Source organism: Bos mutus, chromosome X, assembly GCF_027580195.1.
Source record: "Bos mutus isolate GX-2022 chromosome X, NWIPB_WYAK_1.1, whole genome shotgun sequence".
In the NCBI taxonomy this organism is placed as follows: domain Eukaryota; kingdom Metazoa; phylum Chordata; class Mammalia; order Artiodactyla; family Bovidae; genus Bos; species Bos mutus.
Genome location: NC_091646.1, coordinates 35,029,414 through 35,055,580, shown reverse-complemented (window position 1 = coordinate 35,055,580; position 26,167 = coordinate 35,029,414). Strand labels below are relative to the sequence as shown.

The 26,167-nt window shown below is 42.7% G+C and overlaps 1 protein-coding gene across 2 annotated transcripts; it reads right to left on the bottom strand.

Moving 5' to 3' along the window:
• Positions 1–2,278: 2,278 nt before the first annotated feature.
• Positions 2,279–25,306, bottom strand: BEX4 (brain expressed X-linked 4). Of its 2 annotated transcripts, none has more exons than XM_070365746.1 (3): positions 25,001–25,306; positions 3,243–3,320; positions 2,279–2,865 (listed from the first exon to the last, which is right to left on the bottom strand). In XM_070365746.1, exons 1-3 carry the CDS (start codon positions 25,038–25,040, stop codon positions 2,498–2,500), a joined length of 486 nt encoding a protein of 161 aa, XP_070221847.1. In that variant the 5' UTR covers positions 25,041–25,306; the 3' UTR covers positions 2,279–2,497. The 2 variants fall into 2 exon arrangements, with proteins under 2 accessions (XP_070221847.1, XP_070221848.1); XM_070365747.1 differs by lacking the exon at positions 25,001–25,306 and adding an exon at positions 3,774–3,931.
• Between the last annotated feature and the right edge of the window lie 861 nt (positions 25,307–26,167).

Genomic DNA, 26,167 nt, shown 5'->3' with positions numbered 1-26,167 from the left:
CAGCAGGGCTGCATTCGTTACTGAGACTCCAGAGAAGAATACATTTCTCTGCTTTTTGAGCCCCTCAAGCCTGCCCACATTCCTTGGCTCAGAGCCCCTGTGTTCTATCTTTAAAGCTAACACCACCAAACTGAGTCGTGCTCATGTTACCACTTCTCTGCTTCTACTGTCTGCTTTTTTTTTTTTTTTGGATACTAGCCTTGCTAGGGGATGTGAAGTGCTGGAGGGGCACATCCCCAGTGGCTCTGCTCTTCTCTAACCTTTCTGCAGAAATTGGTCCTCCTGACTGATTTACTTCTGGACCAAATTCTGCCATTCACTTGGAAACATTTGGCCTAATGGCATCCTTTTCGGATCTCTATCAGAAAGGATCTCAATAGGTTATTTCCATGAAGCTATACTTGACAAGCTGTGATGAATGTAGGAAACTTCCAAAAATGAAAATGAGATAGAAGGTATCCTATGTGAAAGACTCAAGAGTTTTCAGCCTCTTTCAGTTTACAGAGACCCCAGGGGCTGGTTTAAGATGTTAGAAATACATCTTATAAGGTGACATTATTTCTTACATGTAAAACTAAAACAAGCTTCTCAAAGTAATAATTCTTAACACTACTTGTGGGTGATGAACAGATGCATTTCTTTTTAAAAAATTGCTTGTTGTGACCCACAAAACTGATTTCAAGAGCTGTAATTTACAGCAGTTCCCACTATGAAGAACACTGGATTGAAGGATATTTGAGATTTCTTTCTGCTCTATTCTAAAAATTAACCAGTCTACATTGGAAAGACAAAAAAGCAAAACACAGAAAAACAGCCTCGGTCTTGCTGAGTCTGGTCTTCTTGAGCTTGTTGTCAGTTAAAATAGTCAAATATTCTCCCTTTCCAGATGACAAAGTCCTACAGAAAAAGCCCCAAGTCAGACCCCCCCACCAAAATGTACAGCAGAAGGTAACCTTGGTACTTGGCATCTCAACTCCAGTACCCTCATCTGCCATTGTCCCTACCCTTTTTATAATCAGTCTACTTTAAGGTCTTGTACTTTTCTTTTTTAATGCTTTTGCCCAGTGAATTCAGGAAGTATTCATCATGTTATTACACTTACTTCGTTTACACTTAATGTGACATGATACACATATGTGTTCATGAAATATACGTACAGCTTCCTTGGTGGCTCAGTCGGTGAAGAATCTGCCTGCAATGCAGGAGACACAGGAGACACGGGTTTTATCCCTGGGTGGGGAAGATCCCCTGGAGAAGGAAATGGCAACCCACTCCAGTATTCTTGCTTGGACAGTTCCATGGACAGAGGAGCCTGGTGAGCTACATTCCATGTGGTCGCAGAGTCAGACAGGACTGAGCAACTAACACTTCACTTTCCAACATACACACATACAATAGTGGCCTCTAGTGATATACACTAGAATTACCTGGAAAGCTTACTAAAAACGGGATCATTTGGAGTTCCCACTCTGGTTCTGGGCTTCTCTGGTGGCTCAGCTTGTAAAGAATCTGCCTGCAATGTGGGAGACCTGGGTTCAATCCCTAGTTGGGAAGATCCCCTGGAGGAGGGCATGGCAACCCACTCCAATATTCAGAATCCTCAAGGGCAGAGGAGCCTGTCAGGCTGCAGTCCCTAGGGTCGCACAGTCACACGACTGAGAGACTAAGTAGCGCTCTTGTTCTACAGGATAGAAACCAGAGGTCCCACATTCTCAAAGAGCTTCCCCCACTAAGGTATTTTTATGAAGATGGTGGACTCACACTCCTCGAAAACAGTAGGACATGCAAGGAGATCGAACCAGTCAATCCTAAAGAAAATCAACCCTGAATATTCATTGGAAGGACTGGTGCTGAAGCTGAAGCTCCAATACTTTGGCCACTTGATGCAAAGAGCCAACTCATTGGAAAAGACCCTGATGAGAAAGATTGAGGGCAGGAGGAGAAGCGGACAACAAAGAATGAGATAGTTGGATGGCATCACTGACTCAATGGACATGAGTTTGAGCACTATCTCAGGGAGATAGTGAAGGACAGGGAAACCTGGCATGCTGCAGTTTATGGGATTGCAAAGAGTTGGACACAACTTAGCGACTAAACAACAACAACAATGCATTCTTAAAGTTCTATCAGATATTGAATTATGAATATGATCCTTCCTGGTTGGTTGAGGACAAAAAATCACCAAAGACAATTGATATTTTGTGTCTAGGGAGCTAGAAGAGGAAAGGTAACATTAACAAAAAATAAAACAAGGTGTGTACCAGGAAGATTGCTTTAAAAACTGCTTTATTAATTTCATATTATGAAAAGAATACTTTTTCTTATAACTGAATGAAATTGCCCTGCTGACAGAAAGTTATACAATGAGACAAAATAGTATTCAGTTAGAAACTGGCAAGTGGAAACACCAAAAGATTTACAGAAAAAGTAACTCACAGAAACTACAAGCATGTAGAGCAGAGGCCATTTTATTAACCTCAGGAAACCTCTTTAACATTCAAGGTATAAGGCAAAACTCACAATGATTGTCAGGTTCAGGAGTTTGATAGGGCACATGATGTCTCATCTGCTGCTTCTTAGTCTTTCCCTTGATTTCTATTATCTGCCCCATATGCTTTTCTACATTATTTCCCACTTCATTGTGATCAATACGCCTGTTGGGTATAGCCCATCGAAAATTAGGGACAAGTCGTCTAACCCATCCCAGTCTGATATTTCCTCCAGACTTCTGGACTTTGCCCCCTCCCAAGTCGCGTGATTCCTCTCCAGTCTTCAAAGAGGCCTGGTCTCCTCGTTCGTTTTCCTGTTGGGCATCTTCCATGTTGAAACTTTCTATTGCTCGTTCCTCTTTGGAAGCCATTGCTCCTAGGGAGACAGAAGATGCAACAAGGGGCTATTTTCTGGATGGAATGATCAGCACCGAGGACAGAGGCCCTACTACGCACCTCTCAGGCTTCCCAGCCCTGGTGGTCAAAGGCTTTTCAAATTTTCCTTTTCCCACCTGGGAGGCCTCCTACGCCCTCTAGGAAGCCCCCAGTCCGAGCACTACCCCCCTCCCGCGCCCCAAACCTCCCATTTTCCCTGCCGATCCAGGCCCAGGTCTCTGCAGGCACCAATATGGAGGACGGGGCTGCAGGGAGCATTTGGAGTCTTAGGGTTTTCCCCACGTTCCCCCCACCGCCCCCCACCGTCCCCCACCGCCCCCCACCGCCCCCCACCGCCCAACTGTCCCTCGCACCGACCTGGGCCTATCCTTGCTGTCTCCTGCTCCTTCCGATTCTTGCTGCAAGTGCGCCGCTGCAACACTTCGACTCGCAGACCTGCAGAGGGTCGGGGTAGGGGCAGGGGGCTGCTACAGTCAGGCGCTCGGCTCCTTCCTGGCCCCGCGTCCCCTACCCCCCAGCCACCCCCACCCAGTGTGCCCCGATCCCAGGCTCAACCGCCCCCTTCTCAGTCCCCACACGTCGCGCCGACCAACATTTTATAACCCGAGAAGAACGGGGGCGGGGCAGGGGTGTGGGAAAAGCTCGCTACGGTGCGAGAAGCAGGTGTTAGCAAGGGCCTGCGGCCTTAAGGCCTCCCGGCCCGTCCCCCACCCAAGCCCCCGGGAAGGCCTACCGCTTTCGGCGGCCAAACGCCCGGTGTCGGGGCCGGGGCGGGGTGGCGTTGGAGCTGCAGTCTCCACTCCGAGGCAACGGACTCCCGAGGAGAGGTCCTCAGGCTGCGTCCGCTCGCCCGCGCCACCTTTGCCGACCCCACTCTGGGTCCCTTACCTGCTCCTCTCGCTTCTCCTGCTCTTAGGGGTCGTCCCCGGCCCGCGCTCCCTCACGGCCACCCGGAGCAGGTACCAAGAGGCGAGCCGGGTCCGACGCGAGAGCGGGGCGTGCAAGCAAGACTAGGCACTGGCCGGTCACGTGGGGCTTGTGTCACAATGGAAAGCCACGCCCTCGCCCCGCCCTTCCTGCCCCTCGGGGTCTCGCAGAGCCCTTGGTGGTGCACACACACTTTCCGTTGCCCCTCAGTCCTCACCACCACCACCCGCCGCCCTGTGACACTTGTCCAGGAGCAGGCCGTAGAACCCTCCTTTCTTCACGTGTTCCTGGGCCTTTCTCTGCCGGCCACCTAAGGGCACTATCTTCCCAGGGGCCGATAGCCATTCCCATTTCTCTTCTGAGGACTTGCCTTTTCCCTCCTCTGCACCCAGGATACACCCCTCCACCTGCCGGGATTTAGGCGCAGCATTGTAGGGGATGCTAAACCCCTCAGCACTTAAGATAATCACACTTTAATGCAATATTCTAAAAAACAAAATTAATGCAAGAATATCTGTGATGAGCAAGTTGTCCCACCCACTTCACTCCCAAGCTGTTATTCTCCTTATCATGATTGTCCGCCGGTTTCTTATTTTCTCTGAACACAAATGCATGGGGGAGAGTGGGGAACAGGAAATGAGCCAAGGAGATGGTGTTGTTTCTAATTATTTTCACACTTTTTTGTTTTGTTCCTATTTTTGACTAAAAATTTCTTCTATTTATAGTTCACATTAACTTTATCTTTTATTATGGAAAATTTCAAACACACGCAAAAATAGAACAGTATCATGAAAGGCAACGTACTCATCACTGAGTGTACGCAACAACTGAAAATGTATCGGGACAACTCATGGTCAATCTTGTTTAATCTATATCCCCTTACCCACTTTCCACCCTTAGAGATTATCTTTGAAGTAAATCCTAGACATATCACTTTGTGCACTTCTGCTGCTGCTGCTGCTGCGGCTAAGTCGCTTCAGTCATGTCAAACTCTGTGCGACCCCATAGACGGCAGCCCACCAGGCTCCGCCGTCCCTGGGATTCTCCAGGCAAGAACACTGGAGTGGGTTGCCATTTCCTTCTCCAATGCATGAAAGGGAAAAGTGAAAGTGAAGTCACTCAGTCGTGTCCGACTCTTAGCGATCCCATGGACTACAGCCTACCAGGCTCCTCCGTCCATGGGATTTTCCAGGCAAGAGTACTGGAGTGGGGTGCCATTGCCTTCTCCGTTGTGCACTTCTACAAGGACTCTTTTAATGACAACCATTATATCATTAACATGTGCTTAAGTCGCTTCAGTCGTGTCCGACTCTTTGTGACCCTATGGATCATAGCCTGCCAGGCTCCTCTGTCCATGGGATTCTCCAGGTGTGAATACTGGAGTGTGTTGCCATGCCCTCCTCCAGGGAATCTTCCTGACCCAGGGATGGAATCCATGTCTCCTTTGTCGCCTGCGCTGCAGGTGGATTCTTTACCAATAAGCCACTGGAGAAGCCCCTTGGCTATGACAATTTGATGGTACTGTGTTTTGGTGAGTGTTTCCTGCTTTGTTTGTTGAGCTTCTTGGATGTGTGTGTTTGTGATTTTCCTTGAATTTTAAAAATTCTATCCATCATTCCTTCAAATAATCTTTCTTCCTTCTCTCTTTCTCTTTTTTCTTTCTGCTCCTCAGACTGAGTAATAGACTTATCTTAAAGTTCCCTGATTCCTTTTTCTGCCTGTTTACATTTGATGTTGAACCTTGATATTGAATTTTTCATTTCAGCTTCTGTACTTTTCAGCTTCAGGATTTCTGTTGCTTCCTATTTATAATTTTTTTCCTGTTTATTGATATTCCCTATTTGGTGAGACATCATTTTCCTGGTTTATTTTAGTTCTTTATCCTTTACCATTTTGATCATATTAAAGACAGATGATTTAAAGTTTTTGCCTATTAAGTCCAATCTCTGGGCTTTCTGAGTAACGTGCATGCTAAGTTGCTTCAGTCATGTCTAATTCTTTGTGACCCCATGAACTGTAGCCCACAAGGCTCTTCTGTCCTTGGGATTCTCCAGGCAAGAATACTGGAGTGGGTTGCCATGCCCTCCTCCAGGGGATCTTCCTGACCCAGGGATCGAACCCACGTCTCCTATGTCTACCTGCATTGGCAGGCAAGTTCTTTACAACTAGCACCACCTGGGAAGCCCTTCTGAAGGACAGTTTCTATTAATGTTTTTTTTCCTGTGAATAAGCCATATTTTATTTGCATGCCTCATAATCTTTTTCCTGTTGAAACTGGACATTTTGACTATTACTATGTGATACCTCTGGAAATCATATTCTTCCCTCTCCCCTGGATTTGTTGTTGCTGGCCATTGTGAGTTGTAGTTGAATTTTTCTTTAGAGATTTTTCCAAAACTGTTTTGGTAAAGTCTTTATCCTTTATCATGTGTTTCCACTGAAGTCTGTGTTGCCTAAACTTAGTGGTCAGCTGGTGTTTGGACAGTTTATATAAATCCCCGGAGTCAATGAAAGTTAAGAAGAAACACTCTTCCAAGTCTTTGCAGATTGGTCCTTGCTGGGGAACTCATTCAGTGTTTAGCCAGGCAATTTACAACTCTCTTAGTTTTTACTTCCTACTTCAGACTTGCCCTGGGTAGCTCAAATGATAAAGAACCTGCCTGCAGTGCGGAAAACCTGGTTTCAATCCCTGGGTTGGGAAGATCCCCTGGAGAAGGAAATGGCAACCCACTTCAGTATTCTTGCCTGGAGAATCCCATGGACAGAGGAGCTTGGTGGGCTACAGTCCATGGGGTCGCAAAAAGTCAGACACATCTGAGTGACTAACGCTTGCTTTTCTTTCAGAGTCTGAAGGACATCCAGAGGTGAAAGCTTGGGGTCTCCTCAGGCCTGTAAAGCACATTCCCATTCTGGGCATATGTGTGGTCTTCTTGATCCCCCTGTATATCTGAGAACTTTTAAAAGCCCTTATTCTCCCATGTGTCTCCTTTCACAACCTCTTCCTCCCAGTTTTTTCATTACGTTTATTGTTTATTCTGAGTTTTGTCCTTTGCCCCAGGCAGCTAGGGAAAATATCTGAGCCTTTAAATGCTTTTAGCAAAAACCACTTTACTCCTTGGGAAAGCTCCGAATCAGGCAAAACAAAGATAAACATTCTGCCAGATGAGTTGAGATCCAGAGCCACAATTCACTGAGAATAAACTCCATAATGCTCCTTCTGGTACTAGCAACCTTCACCAGCTGATCTGGGGTGTTGGGGATGACTACTCGGCAGTTTAGAATACCACAGCACTCTAACTACAATACAGGAGCTTCTCTCTTCAACAGGTTTTTCCTGGTTGCTGACAAATGGAATGTTTCCTGTCATATCAGTAAACAAAGGATGTCACAGTCATCAGCAATTGTAGCCACCACCGAAGGTGAGCTGATGAGTCCTGAGGGAACTCAGAGGAAAGAATATCTTCCATTTAGAAGCCATCAGACTGCAAACACTTCCTACTCTGAGCCCTGAGGAAACTCAGGGTGTGAAAACACAGGGTACTGGCCCCAGATAGCTGAGGTGCACATCAAATGAATGATTACAGTGAGTCCAGACTTTTGCATCTTCCCAAACAGAGAAAAGCACTAAATTCTGTAACTTGACATATCCGGTTTCTCTAATCAACAGCAGTCTTTGGATGTTCCTGACTACCTGCTCTTTGTTGCAAAACTCCTATATATCCTAGCTCCTCTCTCACCTCCTTGGAGCAGCAGTTTCACAGAGCTACCTGGGATGCTGTCTCCCCAGCTGCAGCCCTCATTTTGTACCAGATAAAACTTAACTCACACCTCCCATATTGTGCCTTTTTTCTAAGGCAACATTGCTGTAGTTGTTTGTGTTTTTAAAAAATTAGATTCCAGTGTGATGCAAAAGTTACTCTGCCATTTTTTGAGATGTCTTCTCTCTGTGTTTTTAAACTCTCTACAATATAATGTCAGCATGCAGTTATCTTTCAAAATTCACCTAAGAAAGCAGTACAAGATTATGCTTGATTTTCAGTAATTTTAAAGTGGAATACTCGGTTAATTATAATGTTTGGTACTTTGTCACAAATAAATTTATATATTTGACTTGATTAAAAAACATGCTTTCTGGAATATAGCTATGGGAATTTCATAGTTTGAAATATGTTTAAAAGTTATTACAAGGTTAAAAATTATAGATGAATATCAAAAATAAGTTTTGTTACCATTGTGAATAGTAAATATTTGGGTACTGTTTGAGTTCTTCTCAATTAAAAAATCATTTCTATTCAAAACAAATGTACTTAAGTTTCAAAGGTTACTAGTACATGCTTTCCCCTTTTACCTCATGCTCGTACCATGTCTGGTTACAGGAGCATTCCTTCCCTCAAGTCTCTCAAAAATAATCAGGATAAAAGATGAGTGAAAAAATAACTACACATGACAAAAGATCCAAAATGATAATGAAAGTGAAAGTGAAAGTTGCTCAGTCCTGTCCGACTGTTTGTGACCCCAGGAACTATACAGTCCGTGGAATTCTCCAGGCCAGAACACTGGAGTGGGTAGCTTTTCCTTTCTCCAAGGGATCTTCCCAACCCAGGGATTGAACCCAGATCTCTGACGTTGCAGGCAGATTCTTTACCAGCTGAGCCACAAAGGAAGCCCAAAAATGATAATAAAACATCATAATGAAATAGAATATGTCCTAGCAGCATTAAAAAAAAAAAAAACCCATTTGTGCAACAACATATTTCTAGTCATATGGAAATCAGCACAAGATACAACCACACTTGCATTAGGTATATTTCTCATTACACAAGTATACTTCTTCATTCAATTCTCCACATCAAGGATTTCTGGCATAAAGTTACAATACAATATCCTCTGACAGTCTCCCCTCCCTAATAGGCAAGACGTGGCTTGCAAAGTAAACATCATAGTGGGTTATATGCAGAGGGAAGCAGGCCATTACAAAAGGAGGGATAAGTCTAGCGAAGTGGGAGAGTTACTTGTCCAAAGTGGATAGAACACATAAACAGCCACTCCACGGGTTTCTTTTGGGGCTATCCTAGATAGAAAGACCCATGGCTGGGCCCACTCTAAAGAGGTTCATCCTAGGGGTAGCATATTGTAAAGGAAAGAGCACAGCTGAATTGGGAGATGAACACCTGGGCTCTTGATACTGGTTCTGTCATGTGCTCACTGAAGACTCTTGAAGTTCATAGGTTGGGAGTTCCTTGGTGCCCATTTTTGTCCACAGTTCCCTTTCATTCCACATTCTCTCCTTTGGCAGCCATCTCACCTATACTTATACCTTCAATTGCCATTCATCCACATATGATTCCTGTGTTTCCCTCTCTAGGTCAGTCTCTGATCTAAATATCTTGCTACATTCTTAACATTCCCACTTGGGTATACAAAGGTATTGAAAAATCAAGATGGTTCATCATGTTCCCACCAGAAAGGATCCATTATACATTGCTCATCCCGGTTGATATCACTACCTGTCACACAGATAATCAGGTGAAACAACTGAGACTCACACTAACACCTCCTTCTATATCCCCCATCCAGCTCTCAAATCTTTCATGAGTTCATCTGTTTGTTCATTCTTTCATATGTCCTCTTGTCTAGTAGAAAGAAGACTATTGCTGGCTTAAGGGAGAATGGGGATAATCAATCACACAATCAAAGTCCTAGAGTGATCCATTGCAATTAGAAGGGGCTACTTCAGGAAGTTTTTTCACAGCAGGGAAAGTAGGGAGCATAGGTGGTGAGGCAGGTAAATTGGTATGTTTGGTGCTAGGGGCATATAGACAATCTCTTCTGTGATATTTTTGATATGCAGACAATCCGCATCTACTTTTCCAAAGAAACAAGAAGCCAAAAGAGCAGTTAAAAATGATGAGGTCTGAGAGAGTATTGAAGTTTTGAACGCAGACTAGATTGTTGTGCCACAGGGTTCTCAGATATTGAGAAAGTATATTGACTATGGAAATGTGGTAAAATTGCCAGCTAGGCCTGAATTCTTTTCCATATCTTACAATAGCTTCCCTTGTACTTTTTTTTCTCACAGCTCTCCCTGCATTTTCCACCAGGTTCCAGCCACACTGGTTTTTATCTTTTTCTGGAATAAGTCATACTCACTCCCACTTCAGAGTATGCTATTCCTTAGGCTAATATCAAAAGATTGCATACACACTCAGCTCATTCTTATCATCAAGGTGTTAGCTGAAATGTCATGTCCATAGCATGGCATTCTCTGGTCACATAACACGGTGCAGCTCCAGGTATCATCATGTACATTGTAGTCAAAGTAAGTGATGATGATCTTTAAAGTTGTCAAACTGGGGGCCCTGGAAATCCTTGACTGCTCTCTACAGAAATGTTATTTTTGATCCCATTTGTCTGTTTTATTTTCTTCATGGCACTCCTTGCTCACTGAAATTATATTAGTTATTTTATGTGTATCCAAAAAAGAATAGAAGCCCTATAAAGGGAGGGGCCTTTCCTGTCTTTAGCACTCAGTAAACAAGGCAATGGCACCCCACTCCAGTACTCTCGCCTGGAAAATCCCATGGATGGCGGAGCCTGGTAGGCTGCAGTCCACGGGGTCAATAAGAGTCGGACACGACTGAGTGACTTCACTTTCACTTTTCCCTTGCACACATTGGAGAAGGAAATGGCGGCCCACTCCAGTGTTCTTGCCTAGAGAATCCCAGGGACGGGGGAGCCTGGTGGGCTTCCGTCTATGGGGTCGCACAGAGTCGGACACGACTGAAGCGACTTAGCAGTAGCAGCAGCAGACAAGTGCTGCGTGGCTCGATTGTTACCTACCAGGTACACTAATACAGAAACAGATAAAGTTGAATGGCAAAACCACATTCCTGAGTTCTAGACTCCAGGGAAAGTATTTAGCAGGTCTGGGTTAAGGTCTTAGAAGTTGTGATTTTTACAAGATCCCAGCTGATTCTTATAAAAGTGACCTGTGCCTCATGCTTAGGCCAATGCATATCTTTTAAAATGTTGTTTTACTCATTCTCAGACATAAATTGTGGCAATATTTTCTTAGGTTTGTCTCCCAAAGTAAAAGAAATAAAAGCAAAAATAAGCAAATGGGACCTGATCAAACTTATAAGCTTTTGCACAGCAAAGAAAACCATAAACAAAATGAAACAACAACCTACAGACTGGAAGAAAATCCTTGCAAAAGATTGACCAACAAGGGACTAACTTCTAAAATATACAAAGAGCTCATACAAGTCAATATAAAAACAAACAAACAACTCAATCATAAAATGGGAGAAGACCTAAATAGACATTTCTCCAAAGAAGACATTCAGATGGCCAATAGGCACATGAAAAGTTGCTCAGCATCGCTAACCATTAGAGAAATGAAAATCAAAACTACAATGAGGTATCACCTCACACTGGTCAGAATGGCTATCACCAAAAAGTCTAAAAACAATGAATGCTAGAAAGAGTGTGGAGAAAATGGAACCTTCCTACACTGTTGGTGGGAATGGAAATTGGTGCAGGCTCTATGGAGAACAGTATGAAGGTTCCTTAAAAAAAAAAATAGAGTTACCATATGATCCAGCAACCCCACTCCTTGGCATATATCTGGAAAAGATGAAAACTCTTATTTGAAAAGCTACATGCACCTGAATGTTCATAGCAGCACTATTTACAATAGTCAAGATATGGAAGAAACCTAAATGTCCATTGACAGATAAATGTATAAAGAAGATGTGGTACATATATACAATGGAATATTACTCAGCCATAAAAAGAATGAAATAATATCATTTGCAGCAACATGTATGGATCTAGAGATTATCATACTAAGTGAAGTAAGAGAGAGAGACATATATGATGTCACATGTAGAATCTAAAAAATAGTACAAATGAAGTTATTTACAAAACAGAAACAGACTCACAGACATAGAAGACAAATTATGGTTACCAAAGGGCAAGTGGGGGGAGGGATAAATTGGGAGTATGGGACTAATAGATGCAAACTACTATGTATAAAATAGATAAAAAATAAGGATGTATTATATAGCACAGGGAGCTATATTCAATATCCTGTAAAAACCATAGTGGAAAAGAACCTGAGACTTCCTTGGATAAATCTCTGTACTTTGAATTCAGGGGGCATGGGTTCAATCCCTGGTCACTGAAGATCCTTCATGTGGTGGAGTGTGGCCAAAAAAAGAACCTGAAAAATAATATATATTTCTGATTTAACAAGAATGTAAACATTTGCCATTTGCAATCCGTTTTATTTTCACTTCTTTAAATTATTCATTAACTGATATAATATACAAAACACCAAATGAGTATTTTGTACCTAGAAGGTAATGATGAGTTTGTCCTGGTATTCTGAATGCTAACATTCCTGAGTGGCTAGGAGGACTCCATATTTTTATCTCGTTTAATCAATGAGGCTGGTGGAAGGGAGTAGCCTCTCCAAAAGGCCTTTATGATGAGAACATCTAACTCTCATTTCAATGTTTTACTTAGCCAAGTCAGTATCGCACTGTGTGCTTCCTTATCAGCATCAGTGCCTTAAGATCAAAGTTCACACACTTTTCTGATGTTAAATCTAAAAGTCAAAATAAGACAATTGGAGAGCTTTTTAAATAGAAGGGTAGGGGGAGATTTTCTTCCTCTACCCTGGACTCGACTGTAGATGATTCAATTAAATGGAAAGGATATAATGACATTCTTTCTCTAGGACTCCATCTGGCAGCCAATTCTTCATAACAAACTGGCACAGAAACTCGTGTGGGCATGTAATGAATTTGTATGCTTATCCCTTTATGCTGTTACATTTTCAAGTAAGAGGGAATCCTCTAGTAGTCAAACTTTTCCATTCATGTTCAGGACATCTCTTTTAAGGATGGAAGGGGCATTTTAGATCAGATAGAGAGAGACCTTCTGCCTTACTGGGCTTCCCTGGTGGTTCAGAGGGTAAAGCGTCTGCCTGCAATGCAGGAGACCCAGGTTCGATCCCTGGGTCAGGAAGATCCCCTGGAGAAGGAAATGGCAACCCACTCCAGTATTCTTGCTTGGAGAATCCCATGGGCAGAGGAGCCTGGTGGGCTACAGTCCATGGGGTCGTCTGCCTTACTAGGCAGGACTACACCCACTCTCGGCTGGAAGAAGTTACAGAAGAAAAAGACTTCTGCCCCAATTCCCAAGAAATATTTTGAGTATGAAGTCTCTCAGTGGGGAGTTGTAAAGGGTGACACACTGACTGAAACCACCCACCCTGACCAGCACCATAGTAACCATTTGCATGAGTTATTTTATAACAGGAGGTCCTGGTAAGGAACACAGAACTAACAAGCCACCATCAACCAGAAAAATTCAGGAAATGTCAAAAGGAGACACCACATGTCCTACCACTTCCCAGAATCCTTCTCGCTGTCATCTACCTTGGCTGAGCAATGTGAGTGCCACCAGGAAGAACCCTGAATCAGAATGACTGGACAAAGAAAAGCCAGAAACTAATCCCATCACCATAAAGCCCAAGACTTTGAGCCACATGGCAGAGCAGTCTTCCTGGGTTCCGTTACCCTCCTGCTCTCCACCCAGGTGCCCCTTCCCAATAAAGTCTCTTGTTTTGTCAAAAAAAAAAAAAAAAAAAAAAAGAATGTAGGGGCAAATTGGGAATCAAAATGGCATCTTCTAAAGTGCCCCACTAGGTGCCCAACATTGGTACTTTAAAAATGAGGAAGGCTGAATGTCAGAGCAGTTAAATATCATTTTCAGGTCCCACAGTTAAAAGGCTAAGACCATCTCTGTGAGGGTTGTCTGACTCTAGTGACCATGGTCTCACCACTCTCCCACTTGAACTTCTCTTCTATATGGTGGCCTTGAAAGGATGAGGAATGAGTGAGTTTATGCTTTCTGGGTAGGAAAATCTGTGTGGAGTGGTACAGGTTACCAGGGGATTTGTACTAATATTTATCTTCCTCCATTTGAAGATTTCTGATAGATACACAGGATTAGAGTTCATGTAAGAAGTCTGGGATGAAATGTGGATAGGATCCTAGCAGATACCTAATACATGCATGGTAGCCATGTTCTATTTTATTCTTTCTTGTCTTTTTTCAACTTTTACCGGTTAAAATTTTTTTTTAATTTATTTATTTTCATTGGAGGCTAATTACTTCACAATATTGTAGTGGTTTTGCCATACATTGACATAAATCAGCCACGGGTGTACATGTGCTCCCCATCTTGAACCTCCCTCCCCCTCCCTCCTCATCCCACCCCTCTGGGTCATCCCAGTGCACCAGCCCTGAGCACCCTGTCTCATGCATAGAATCTTGACTGGTGATCTGTTTCACATATGATAATATACATGTTTCCATGCTATTCTCTGAAATCATCCCCCCCCACCTTCTCCCACATAGTCCAAAAGACTATTCTATACATCTGTGTCTCTTTAGCTGTCTCGCATATAGGGTTATTGTTACCATCTTTCTAAATTCCACTATATGTGTTAGTATACTGTATTGGTGTTTTTCTTTCTGGCTTACTTCATTCTTTATAAAACTCTCACTGTTTGCAGAAGACATGATCCTCCACATAGAAAACCCTAAAGATTCCACCAGAAAATTACTAGAGCTAATCAATGAATAAAGTTTCAGGATATAAAATTAACACACAGAAATCCCTTGCATTCCTATACACTAACAATGAGAAAACAGAAAGGGAAATTAAGGAAACAATTGTGTTCACCATTGCAACAGAAAGAATAAAATACTTAGAAATATATCTACCTAAAGAAACAAAAGACCTATATATAGACAACTATAAAACACTGGTGAAAGAAATCAAAGAGAACACAAAAAGATGGAGAAATATACCATGTTCATGGATTGGAAGAATCAATATAGTGAAAATGAGTATACTACCCAAAGAAATCTATAGATTCAATGCAATCCCTATCAAGCTACCAATGGTATTTTTCACAGAACTAGAACAAATAATTTCACAATTTGTATGGAAATACAAAAAAACCTCGAATAGCCAAAGCAATCTTGAGAAAGAAGGATGGAACTGGAGTAATCAACCTGCCTGACTTCAGGCTATACTACAAAGTTACAGTCATCAAGACAGTATGGTACTGGCACAAAACAGAAATATAGATCAATGGAACAAAATAGAAAGCCCAGAGGTAAATCCACGCACCTATGGACACCTTATCTTTGACAAAGGAGGAAGAATATACAATGGAGAAAAGACAATCTCTTTAACAAGTGGTGCTGGGAAAACTGGTCAACCTCTTGTAAAAGAATGAAACTAGAGCACTTTCTAACACCATACACAAAAATAAACTCAAAATGGATTAAAGATCTAAATGTAAGACCAGAAACTATAAAACTCCTAGTGGAAAACATAGGCAAAACACTCTCCAACATAAATCACAGCAGGATCCTCTATGACCCATCTCCCAGAATAATGGAAATAAAAGCAAAAATAAACAAATGGGACCTAATTAAACTTAAAAGCTTTTGCACAACGAAGGAAACTATTTGACTCTTTCTGAGCCTGATTATTGTCTCTGTGAACTAAAGTTGCTGGACTAGGTAACTGGTAAGGTCCCTTTCTGCTTTGTTTTTATAAGGACTAAAGATGGCTACTTAGTAGTTTTTGGATGCTACAAAGTGAGTCAGAGTTCCTCATCAACACCCCATCCCTCCTTGTAGGCTGTACTTCAGCCATATCAGACTGTCTCCTGGCTGTGTACCCCAAGCACATTGGGTACATTTCCTCTTCCATGTTCTTTGCATAGTCAAGAATATCCATATAGGTATTCCACTTCCTCTCGACAATCCTACTCCTGTACGATTTAGCTCAAAACTCATCTCTTTCCCTCCTGATTCTGACTGGCCTTGCCTGGCATGCAGTATTTTCTCAAGAAGGACAAAACAAAAGAATGAAGCCATTGCAGTGAAGGTTTAATATTCTTAATGCATAAAAGCAATAAATATCAGGAAATGTGGTTAATTGTATTGGTAACTAGGGAAATGGAGGTGAAAACAACAGAAAGCAATATTTCAGAGTAATCAGTTGAGGAAGACTTATTTTAAAATTCTCACATGAGTTTGGGTGAACTCCAGGAGTTGATGATGAACAGGGAGCCCTGGCGTGCTTCGATTCATGGGGTTGCAAAGGGTCGGACACGACTGAGCAACTGAACTGAACTGAACTGAAATACCAAAGCTCTGGTTTGTTTTTGGTTTTATTTTTTGTTTCTATGATACATAAATTGAGAATTTTTACCCATTGCTGGTGGCAGTTTAAAAAGGTAGAAACATTTGGGGGCATAATTTTATAATTTCAAGTAAATCTTATTCATATCCTAAGACTCAGATGTTTTATGCTTAGGCACATAACACCTGGAAACTCATATATACATACATACATATATTCATAAAACACTATACTACTTAAGGAGTGGGGCAAGTATTTTGTAATACTTTTTAAGGTCACATAGCTTGTTAAGAGGATTACTAGGATTCTAACCCTAATTTTTCTCACTCTACACTAGCATACTGACTCCCCCACGGATAGTCGCCCTTTGAGACTCAGGTTCGGGTTTGTGTAAATTTATTTGATGTGAAAACCCTGGTAGAATCTTGCAGGTGTAAAGGACAGAACCACTAAGTAGGAGGTTGTAGATAAGTTTAGGGTTGAACAGAGAGAAAGGTGTGAAGTAAGAGTTTGAATTCAGGTTGCCAGTGCCTGGCACATAGAAGTTGCTCATAAATATATAGTGAAAGGAGGAATGAAATATCAATATTGAAAAGATCAGCCTCTGACAGTGATCATATTTCTTTCCAACCTTTTCTTAATTGTATACAAGATAAAGGCTTGTTTTATACTTCCAGTTTTAGAATCTGCTTTGTAAAAATTAATTTTTTAAATGTTACTTGCTTTGAGAATGGGAAATATGAACTTTGGGTGATAAAGTGTATGTAGGTTTATTGATTGTAAGAAATGGACCACTCTGAGGTGGAATATTGGTAGTAGTGAGGGGGAGATTGTGTGGGTGTGCAGGAGCACTGGGTGTATGGGAACTCTCTGAACTCTCTGTACTGCTCAGTTTTTCCTTGAACTTAAAGCTGATCTACAAAATAAAGTCTACCTAAACAAACAAAAATGTTTATTGCTTTGGTTTTCTTTCCTTGCTAAAAGAAAGTGTTTTTGCTTCGAGAAAATTTAGGAATGAGAGGTCTTCATCAGCTGGTGACAAGAACTGAAATTGCAACTTGAATCTCATGGTTGAGAAGAACAGATTAGGAAGGGGTGAGGGAGGACTGCTGCTGCCGCCGCCGCTGCTAAGTCGCTTCAGTCGTGTCCGACTCTGTGCGACCCCATAGACGGCGGCCCACCAGGCTCCCCCATCCCTGGGATTCTCCAGGCAAGAACACTGGAGTGGGCTGCCATTTCCTTCTCCAATGCATGAAAGGGAAAAGTGAAAGTGAAGTTGCTCAGTCGTGTCCGACTCTTTGCGACCCCATGGTCTGCAGCCTACCAGGCTCCTCCCTCCATGGGATTTTCCAGGCAAGAGTACTGGAGTGGGGTGCCATTGCCTTCTCCAGAGGGAGGACTAGGGTTCCCTTAAACTCACGTAACAGACTTTTCTAGATGTGAAATGCAGCACAAGACCCTGTGCTTCCATTGCTATTACCTATGCAGTCTCTGAGCCTCATGACAGACAGATCCTACCTGATCAGTAAAATTTGGGATGATGGTATACATAGTATCTAATTTGCTTCCTCCTCTATTCATGATTAATTATGGACATATTTTCAGAAAGTAAATCTCTCATTACAACAACAATTTGCAAATAAATGTAAGACCAGATTCCAATCTCCTGTTTTAAAATGTTATTTTTATCGTAATTACGTAAGTAGTAAATTTTGGATGTAAGGTAAATTCAAACAACACAGAAATACATATAATGTCTATATTTTGCCACAGCCCTGGAGATATCCATTACTGCAGTTGGTGTATGTATAATTTATATATAATGTACACTATTTGAAGAGCTTTATAGAAATACCATTTTGTAGAACATTCTCCACATCCAGCCACCTGTAAATGATGAATTCAGTGTTTACACATTGTCCTGGCAATGCAGAAGAATCAGAAAAACTAAAGACTGTTTATCATCTTCATCAACTTTTAGGCCTTGAACCCTTACATTTTCAACATTAATACAAACTGGTTTATGATTCTCTTTTCAATGAAGAGATAAACAAACATACCAAGACCCCCCCAAAACGCTTCCTTACAAATCAATATTCCTGAACTACATCCTCCCCTCTCTCTTTTCATTTTCACAAACAATAAACTTCTCAAAACAGCAGGGAACTATTAATATAGTCACAGTCTCCACTTTCCAACCTCCCTGTCATTCCTCAGCCCGTCCTTGTCTATTGCCTCTCCATTTAGCTCAATCTGTTCTTAACAAGGTCACCAATGGCATCATTGTTATAAAATCCAAAGGGGTTCCTTTCAGCCCATATATATAGCCCATATATATACAGGAGCCCACGTTTCTGATGAAAATAATACATGCTCTTTGCTTCACCTTGTTAAAAAATCACAAACTTATAGAAAAGTTGCTGGTATAAAACAAAGGATCCTCTGCCCCACCTCCTTCTCTGGACCCTAAGAGAGCAAGTTGCCAACACAATGCTGATGCCCCGTAGCTCCCAAATACTTTAGAGTGTATGTTTTAAAGACAAGAATATTCTCCTGTGTAACTAGAAGACAACCATCAAAATCAGGGAATTATCATTAATAATATTTATTACAAGCTAATCCTCAGACCCTGTTCAAGTTTTGCCAGTGGTCTTAACAATATCCTTCATAGCAAAAGGATCCAGGACAGAATCTTATATTGTCATGTCTCTTTAGTTTTCCACAGTCCAGCAAAGCTCCTCAGTTTTTTCTTGACTTTGATGACCTCAACATTTTTGAAGACTGTGAGTCAGTCATTTTAAACCCTCTCCTCCCTCTCTTCCCTTTCCATTGCTTACTGCCTTGACACTTTCAGAGATACAATTCTAGATCTGATCACCAGCGGTATTTGTCCACATTGACTACATTTTACAAAGGAAAAGCTATAATTTTCTTTCTTTCTTTCTTTTTCTTCTGCTCTTATTTCAGTGACTCATCAAACTGTTTACTATTTCCATTATAACTTTCAAGTCTGTTTTGTGTATGACTTCTCTGGCATGTGATTGATTTGCACTAACACTTCACCTAAGAAATTACATAAATGGCAAATACGTACATGAAAAGATGATCAACAGTATTAGTCAAAAAAACAAACAAAAAACAAACAAAAAACAAACATTATTAGTCAATACGGAAATGTAAATTAAAATTACAATGAGACATCACTACACCCTGTGTGAATGGCCAAAATGTAAAATAATGACTACACTAAGCACTGACAATATTGTGCTTGGAGGATTGAACCCTCGTACACTGCTGATGGGAATGAAAAATGGTACAACCACTTCAGAACCAGTTTGGCGATTTCTCACAATATCAATCTTACATCTGCCATATGCTCCAGCCATTGAACCCCTAAGTATTTACCCTACCGAAAGAAAGCATGTGTTCATCTAAAGACTTAAATACAACTGTTCATACTGGTGTCATTTAAAAGAGCTTCATATTGGAAACAACCTCATATCCATCACCAGATGAATGGATAAAACAAATTGTGATATATCCGTATAACAGAATACCATTCAGCAATAAAAAGAAATTACCTATACAGTCAACAAATTAATAAATCTAGAAATAGCCTGAATGAAAGAAGTAGAAAAAAGTACATTCTGTACAATTCTATTTACATAAAATCATAAACAATGAAATTAATTAATAGAGACAGAAGTCCAGTGGTTTCCTGGGAATGGAAAAGATCCAGGGGAGGAAGTTTGAGGCCAGAGGCAGGTGGGTGGGGAGGTTACAAAGAGGCAGGAGGAATTCATTGGCTCCTTTGTAGTGTTAGTTTCATGATGTAGACATGAGGTAGGAGGTAGATGGACCCCCACCACCCAGGAAAAGCAATTTAAGTTCCCTCCCTGTGGACAGAAACTCCAAATCATCAATAGCAGAACAACTGAGAGGAGGCTGGGCCCTACCCAGATAAGAAATAAAAGATCACATGTTATTCATTCTTACTCTTCAGAGGCACAGGTCAGTAGTGGCCTGCCAAAGGGACAGGGTTTCTGGATGCAGCAGACCTGGGAGGTGCAGTGTGTGGCGTGAGTCTTCTTCAAGGAGGTCACCATTAGCTCCACTATAGAGCCACTGAGCAGATGACCCACAAACTAGAGACAAATTATACCAAAGAAGTTCTCACACTGTTGTAAAAATTCTAGGGCCCATCACAGATTTCCCAAAGTGGGGATGCAGCAAAGGGACTGAGAACTCCCAGGGAATTTGACTTTGAAGGCCAGTGGGATTTGATTACAGAACTTCCCTCAGACTGGGGAAACAGACTCTTGGAGGGCACAACAAAAGCTGGTGTGCACCAGGACCCAGGAGAAAGGAGCAGTGACCCCACAAGAGACTGCGGCAGACTTGCCTGTGAGTGTCTGGAGTATCTGGTGGAAGCATGGGTTGACAATGGCCTGCCGCACAGTCAGGGGCACGGACTACAACAGTCCTGGGAGCTGTGGTGTGCTGGCATAAGTCCTTTTGAAGGAGGTTGCCATTACAGCCATTACCCCTACCGTAGCTTGGCCTCAGGACAAACTACAGGTAGGGAACACAGTCCTACCCAGCAGCAGAAAATTGGATTAAAGATTTACTGAGCATGGCTTTGCCCAGCAGAGGAAGACCCAGTATTCCACACAGCTAGTCCCTCCCATCAGGGAGCTTGCACAAGCCTATTATCCTTATCCATCAGAGGGAAGACAATATGCAAGCCACAATCACAGAAAACTAGTCAAACTGATCATTTGGATCACAGCCTTGTCTAACTGAATGAAACTATGAGCCATGCCGTGTAGAGCCTCAAGACAAACAGGTCACGGTGGAGAGTTCTGACAAAATGTGGTCCACTGGAGAAGGGAACGGCAAACCACTTCACTATTCTTGCCTTGAGAACCCCATGAACAGTATGAAAAGGTAAAAAGATATGACACTGAAAGATGAACTCCCCTAGTCGGTATGTGCCCAACATGCTACTGGAGGAGAGTGGAGAAATAGTTCCAGAAGAAAAGAAGAGGATGAGCCAAAGTGGAAAAAATGCCCTGTTGTGGATGTGTCTGGTGGTGAAAGTAAAGTCTAATGCTGGAAAAACAATATTGCATAGGCACTGAGAATATGAGGTCCATGAATGAAGGTTAATTGCAAGTGGTCAAACAGGAGATGGCAAGAGTGAACACTGACAGTTTAGGAATCAGTGAACTAAAATGGATGGCAATGGATGAATTTACAAATGGGAATCCCTTATGATTATACAGTGGAAGTGACAAATAGATTCAAGGGATTAGATCTGATAAGAGTGCCTGAAGAACTATGGATGGAGGTTTGTGACATTTTATAGGAGGTGGTAATCAAAACCATCTCCAAGATAAAGAAATGCAAAAAGGCAAAATGGTTGTCTGAGAAGGGCTTACAAATTGCTGAGAAAAGAAGAGAAGCGAAAGGCAAAGGAGAAGAGGAGATACACATCCATCTGAATGCAGAGTTCCAAAGAATAGCAAGGAGAGATAAGAAAGCCTTCTTCAGTGATCAATGCAAAGAAATAGAGGAAAACAACAGAATGGAAAAGACTAGAGATCTCTTCAAGAAAACTAGAGATACCAAGGGAACATTTCATGCAAAGATGGGCACAATAAAGGGCAGAAATGGAATGGATCTAACAGAAGCAGAAGATATTAAGAGGTGGCAAGAATACACAGACGACCTATACAAAAAAGATCTTAATGATTCAGATAACCATGATGGTGTGATCACTCACCTAGAGCCAGACATCCCAGAGTGTGAAGTTAAGTGGGCCTTAGGAGGCATCACTACGAACAAAGCTAGTGGAGGTAATGGAATTCCAGCAGAGCTGTTTCAAATCCTAAAAGATGATGCTGTGAAAGTGCTGCACTCACTATGCCAGCAAATTTGGAAAACTCAGCAGTGGCCACAGGACTGGAAAAGGTCAGCTTTCCTTCCAATAACAAAAAAGGGCAATGTCAAAGGATGTTAGAACTACCACACAATTGCACTCATCTCACATGCTAACAAAGTTATGCTCAAAATTCTCCACGCCAGACTTCCACAGTTCGGGGACCGTGAATTTCAAGATGTTCAAGCTGGATTTAGAAAAGGCACAGGAATCAGATATCAAATTGCCAACATCTGTTGGATCATAGAAAAAGCAAGAGAATTCCAGGAAAACATCTACTTCTGCTTTATTGACTATGCCAAACCCTTTGACTCTGTGGATCACAACAAACTGTGGAAAATCCTTAAAGAGACGGGAATACCAGACCACCTTATTTGCCTCCTGAGAAACCTGTATGCAGGTCAAGAAGCAACAGTTAGAACCAGACATGGAACAATGGACTGGTTCCAAATTGGGAAAGGAGTACATCAAGGCTCTATATTGTCACCCTGTTAATTGAATTTATATGCAGTGTATATCATGTGAAATGCCAGGCTGGATGAAGCATCAGCTGAAATGAAGATTGCTGGGAGAAATATCAATAAACTCAGTTATGCAGATGACACCACCCTTATGGCAGATAGCGAAGAGTAACTAAGGAGCCTCTTGACGAAAATGAAAGAGGAGAGTGAAAAATCTGCCCTAAAACTCAACATTCAAAATACTAAGATCATGGCATCTAGTCCCATCACTTCATGGTAGATATATGGGGAAAGAATGGAAACAGTGACAGACTTTATTTTCTTGGATTCAAAAATCACTGCAGATGGTGACTATGACATTAAAAGACGCTTGTTCCTTGGAAGAAGAGCTTTGACAATCCTAGACAGCATATTGAAAAGCAGCGACATTACTTTGCTGACAAAGGTCCTTATTGTCCAAGCTATGGCTTTTCCAATAGTCATCTATGGGTGTGAGAGTTGGACCGTAAAGAAAGCTGAGCGCCAAAGAATTGATGCTTTTGAACTGTGGTGTTGGAGAAGACTCTTGAGAGTCCCTTGGACTGCAAGGAGGTCAAACCAGTCCATCCTAAAGGAAATCAGTCCTGAATATTCATTGGAAGGACTGGTGCTGAAGCTGAAGCTCCAATACTTTCGCCACCTGATGGGAAGAATGGACTCATTAGAAAAGACCCTGATTCTGGCGAAGATTGAAGACAAGAGGAGAAGGGGATGACAGAGGATGAGATGGTTGGATGGTATCACTGACTCGATGGACATGAGTTTGAGAAAACTCTGGGACACAGTGATGGACAGGAAAGGCTGGTTTGCTGCAGTCCACAGGGTCGCAAAGAGCTGGGCATGACTGAGGGAGTGAACTGAACTGAACTGAAATGGGCCTCAGGACTACTACAAAGCAAGTAGCTGCTAATGGATTGACATTCCACTTGTTAACTCTCTTTCCCATGAGATCAAAGGACCTTCTCTACTTTTAGGGTAGAATCTCACAGGAGTATTTCTTTTTATTTTCTTAAAATATCTATTTATTTATTTATTTATTTATTTATTTGGGGTTGTGTTGGGTCTTCATTGCCACACTCAGGCTTTCTCTAGTTGCAGAGAACTAGGGCTACTCTTTGTTGCAGTGCACGGGCTTCTTATTGTGGTGGCTTCTCTTGTTGTAGAGCACAGGCTGTAGAGTGCCCAGACTTCAGTAGTTACTGCACATGTGTTCAGTAATTTTGGCTCCTTGGCTCCATAGCTCAGGCTCAGTAGTTGTGGCACATGGGCCTAGGTGCCCCATGGCGTGTGGGATCTTCCCATACCAGGGATCGAACCATTGTCCCTTGCATTGCAAGGCAGATTCTTAACTGCTGGACCATCAGGGAAGCCCAGGAGCCATTTCATAACATGCTTTCATCCAGATCTATGAACTCCCTAGAGCCAGATGTCATATTCCACCACGAAGTGAAGTGTTGGGGTCTCCAGAGGACCACTGCCCTTGAACCTGGAGTAGAAGCTCCATCAGCCATCAGGACACAGGTCCTCAGAACCTGCCTCCTTCAGACACCTGATATGAGCAAGGGCATCAGCATGAGGAACCCACTCCAGTACTCTTGCCTGGAATATTCCATGGATGGGGGAGCCTGGTAGGCTACAGTCCATGGAGTCGCAAAGAGTCAGACAGGACTGAGTGACTTCACTTTCTTTCTATAGTTCCTTTTGGAAAAGGAAACGGCAACCCACTCCAGTGTTCTTGCCTGGAGAATCCCATGGACAGAGGAGCCTGGTGGGCTATGGTCTATGGGGTTGCAAAGAGTCGGACACGACTAAGCAACTAACACACACACACACACACACACACACACACACACATATCAGCATGAGAGCTGCACAAGGAAAGACACATCCAGCAATCACCATGGTTTCCCGGTGTAACTGCGTGCCCTGCACGGTGCTAGGCACTGGGTTAGCTGACAATGACATTGAAACAACTGGGTAGTGATTAAAACAACCAGATGTTACAATGAGCTTCCCACCATGGCCTTTTTCTTCTCCTTTCCTCATCTATCCCTTAACAACAAAGTTGAAAAGGAGTAAGAAGTGGCCTGACTTCATACAGATGTTCATGATCCCGCAATAACCACAGGGCCATAGGCTTACTCATGTGTTATCAGTGAATGTTCTCAGCGATCCTGTGGGGAAAGCAATCTCATCCCCATTTTACAGAGGGAAAAACTGAGGCTCAGAGAGTCGCTACCTGTCTCATCTCCTGCGCTCCTGCCTTAAGGAGGAAAGTGGCTCCAGGACACCCCTGGAGCAGGACGCCACACTCACTGGGGCCGGGTGGGACCCCAGAGCTTTACCTACGAGACAGCGGGACACCGAGCCCCAAAGCGGGAAAGCGGCGGCTTGAATGCGGATCCCTTTGTCTCCCCACAGCCCAGGGCGATCCCGCCCCCCACCCCCTGCCGGGCCCCACACCCTCAACAGAGTCCCAAACACCTCAAGATTGAACCTGTGGTACTCACAGGTTACGCGTCTCGGCAGAAAAGTCGTCACGGTCGGCATATTTACGTCAGGTTTCCATGGCAACGGCGATACGCAGGCTAGTCCGCCACATCCGGAAATGCCTTTTCACCCTCCTTCACCACCCTGGACTTCTGTGAAAGCAGAGCACGTTAGCTTTGGCTGCCAACAGAAAAAGCGTACTAATTAGAGGTACTAGACTGGGATCTGGGAAACTGGCAAACTCCAGGAGGAGAGTTGCCCCAGAGAGGTATCCATCCTGGGGTTCTTAGAGACGGTCTACCCCTCAGAAGGCTAACAGCCGTCGTCTGTGGTAAGAACATTCAGAGAATGCTTATAATCATGTGATTGAACAATCTAGGAACTCGGCAAGATGTCATTTAAAGAAACATTCAGAGGTGCTTCAGGGAGGCAGGCCTAGAATAATATAATCATTTAATAGGCAGAAAGAAATCTGGTTGATTCCCTATACAATTGGCTTCTGTTTGGGAAATTCTTATTATCCATTCCTGATACTTTCTTCCATGAGGAGGGACATCTATGACCAAAACATTTCTAGCTTCTCTATTAATTGACTTCTCTACTGTGGGAATCACTTACCTGATTAGTGGCTTTGGAAGGAGGAACACACAGCCCAGACCCTTCCCCTTCAAAACTCTTGAAGCAAGCTGCCTTTATGGAGCACATGTTTGCTTTGCTCTCAGGGCTGTGTCCACAGCTCTTCTTCCCTCCTCTGAGTCTTGATGGCTCCCCAACTAGTTCTACGATCTGTTACAGAATGTTTTTGTGTTTAAGAGGTTCCCCAAATACATCCTTTCTCCACATCTGGGCTCTGACCCAAGAACTATGACAAAAGAATAAAAAGAACATCAATTCTATTACTTATAAAGGTGATATTGGGGAAAATGGCTTAGATTTGTAGGCAATTGAGCTTCCTTTTAATGAACCCCAGAATCGTACTGACTTGACCAACTGAAAGTGCTTCGTGAGGACTTCCATGGTGGTCCAGTAGTTTACAATCTGCCTGCCAATGCAGGAGACACAGGTACAATCCCTGGTCTGGGAAGATTCCACATGCCACCGGGCAACTAAGCCCAGTCTCCACAACTACTGAGCCCATGTACCAGGGAGCCCTAGAGCCTGAGCTCTGCAACAAGAGAAACCACCAT

Excerpts from the sequence above, each read along its gene's own strand:
- BEX4 (XM_070365746.1), bottom strand. The coding sequence starts at position 25,040 with ATGCCGACCGTGACGACTTTTCTGCCGAGACGCGTAACCT. Across the intron at positions 3,321-25,000 it reads TCTGCCGAGACGCGTAACCT|GTCTGCGAGTCGAAGTGTTG; the intron begins GTGAGTACCACA and ends GACCCTCTGCAG. Across the intron at positions 2,866-3,242 it reads GACAGCAAGGATAGGCCCAG|GAGCAATGGCTTCCAAAGAG; the intron begins GTCGGTGCGAGG and ends CTGTCTCCCTAG.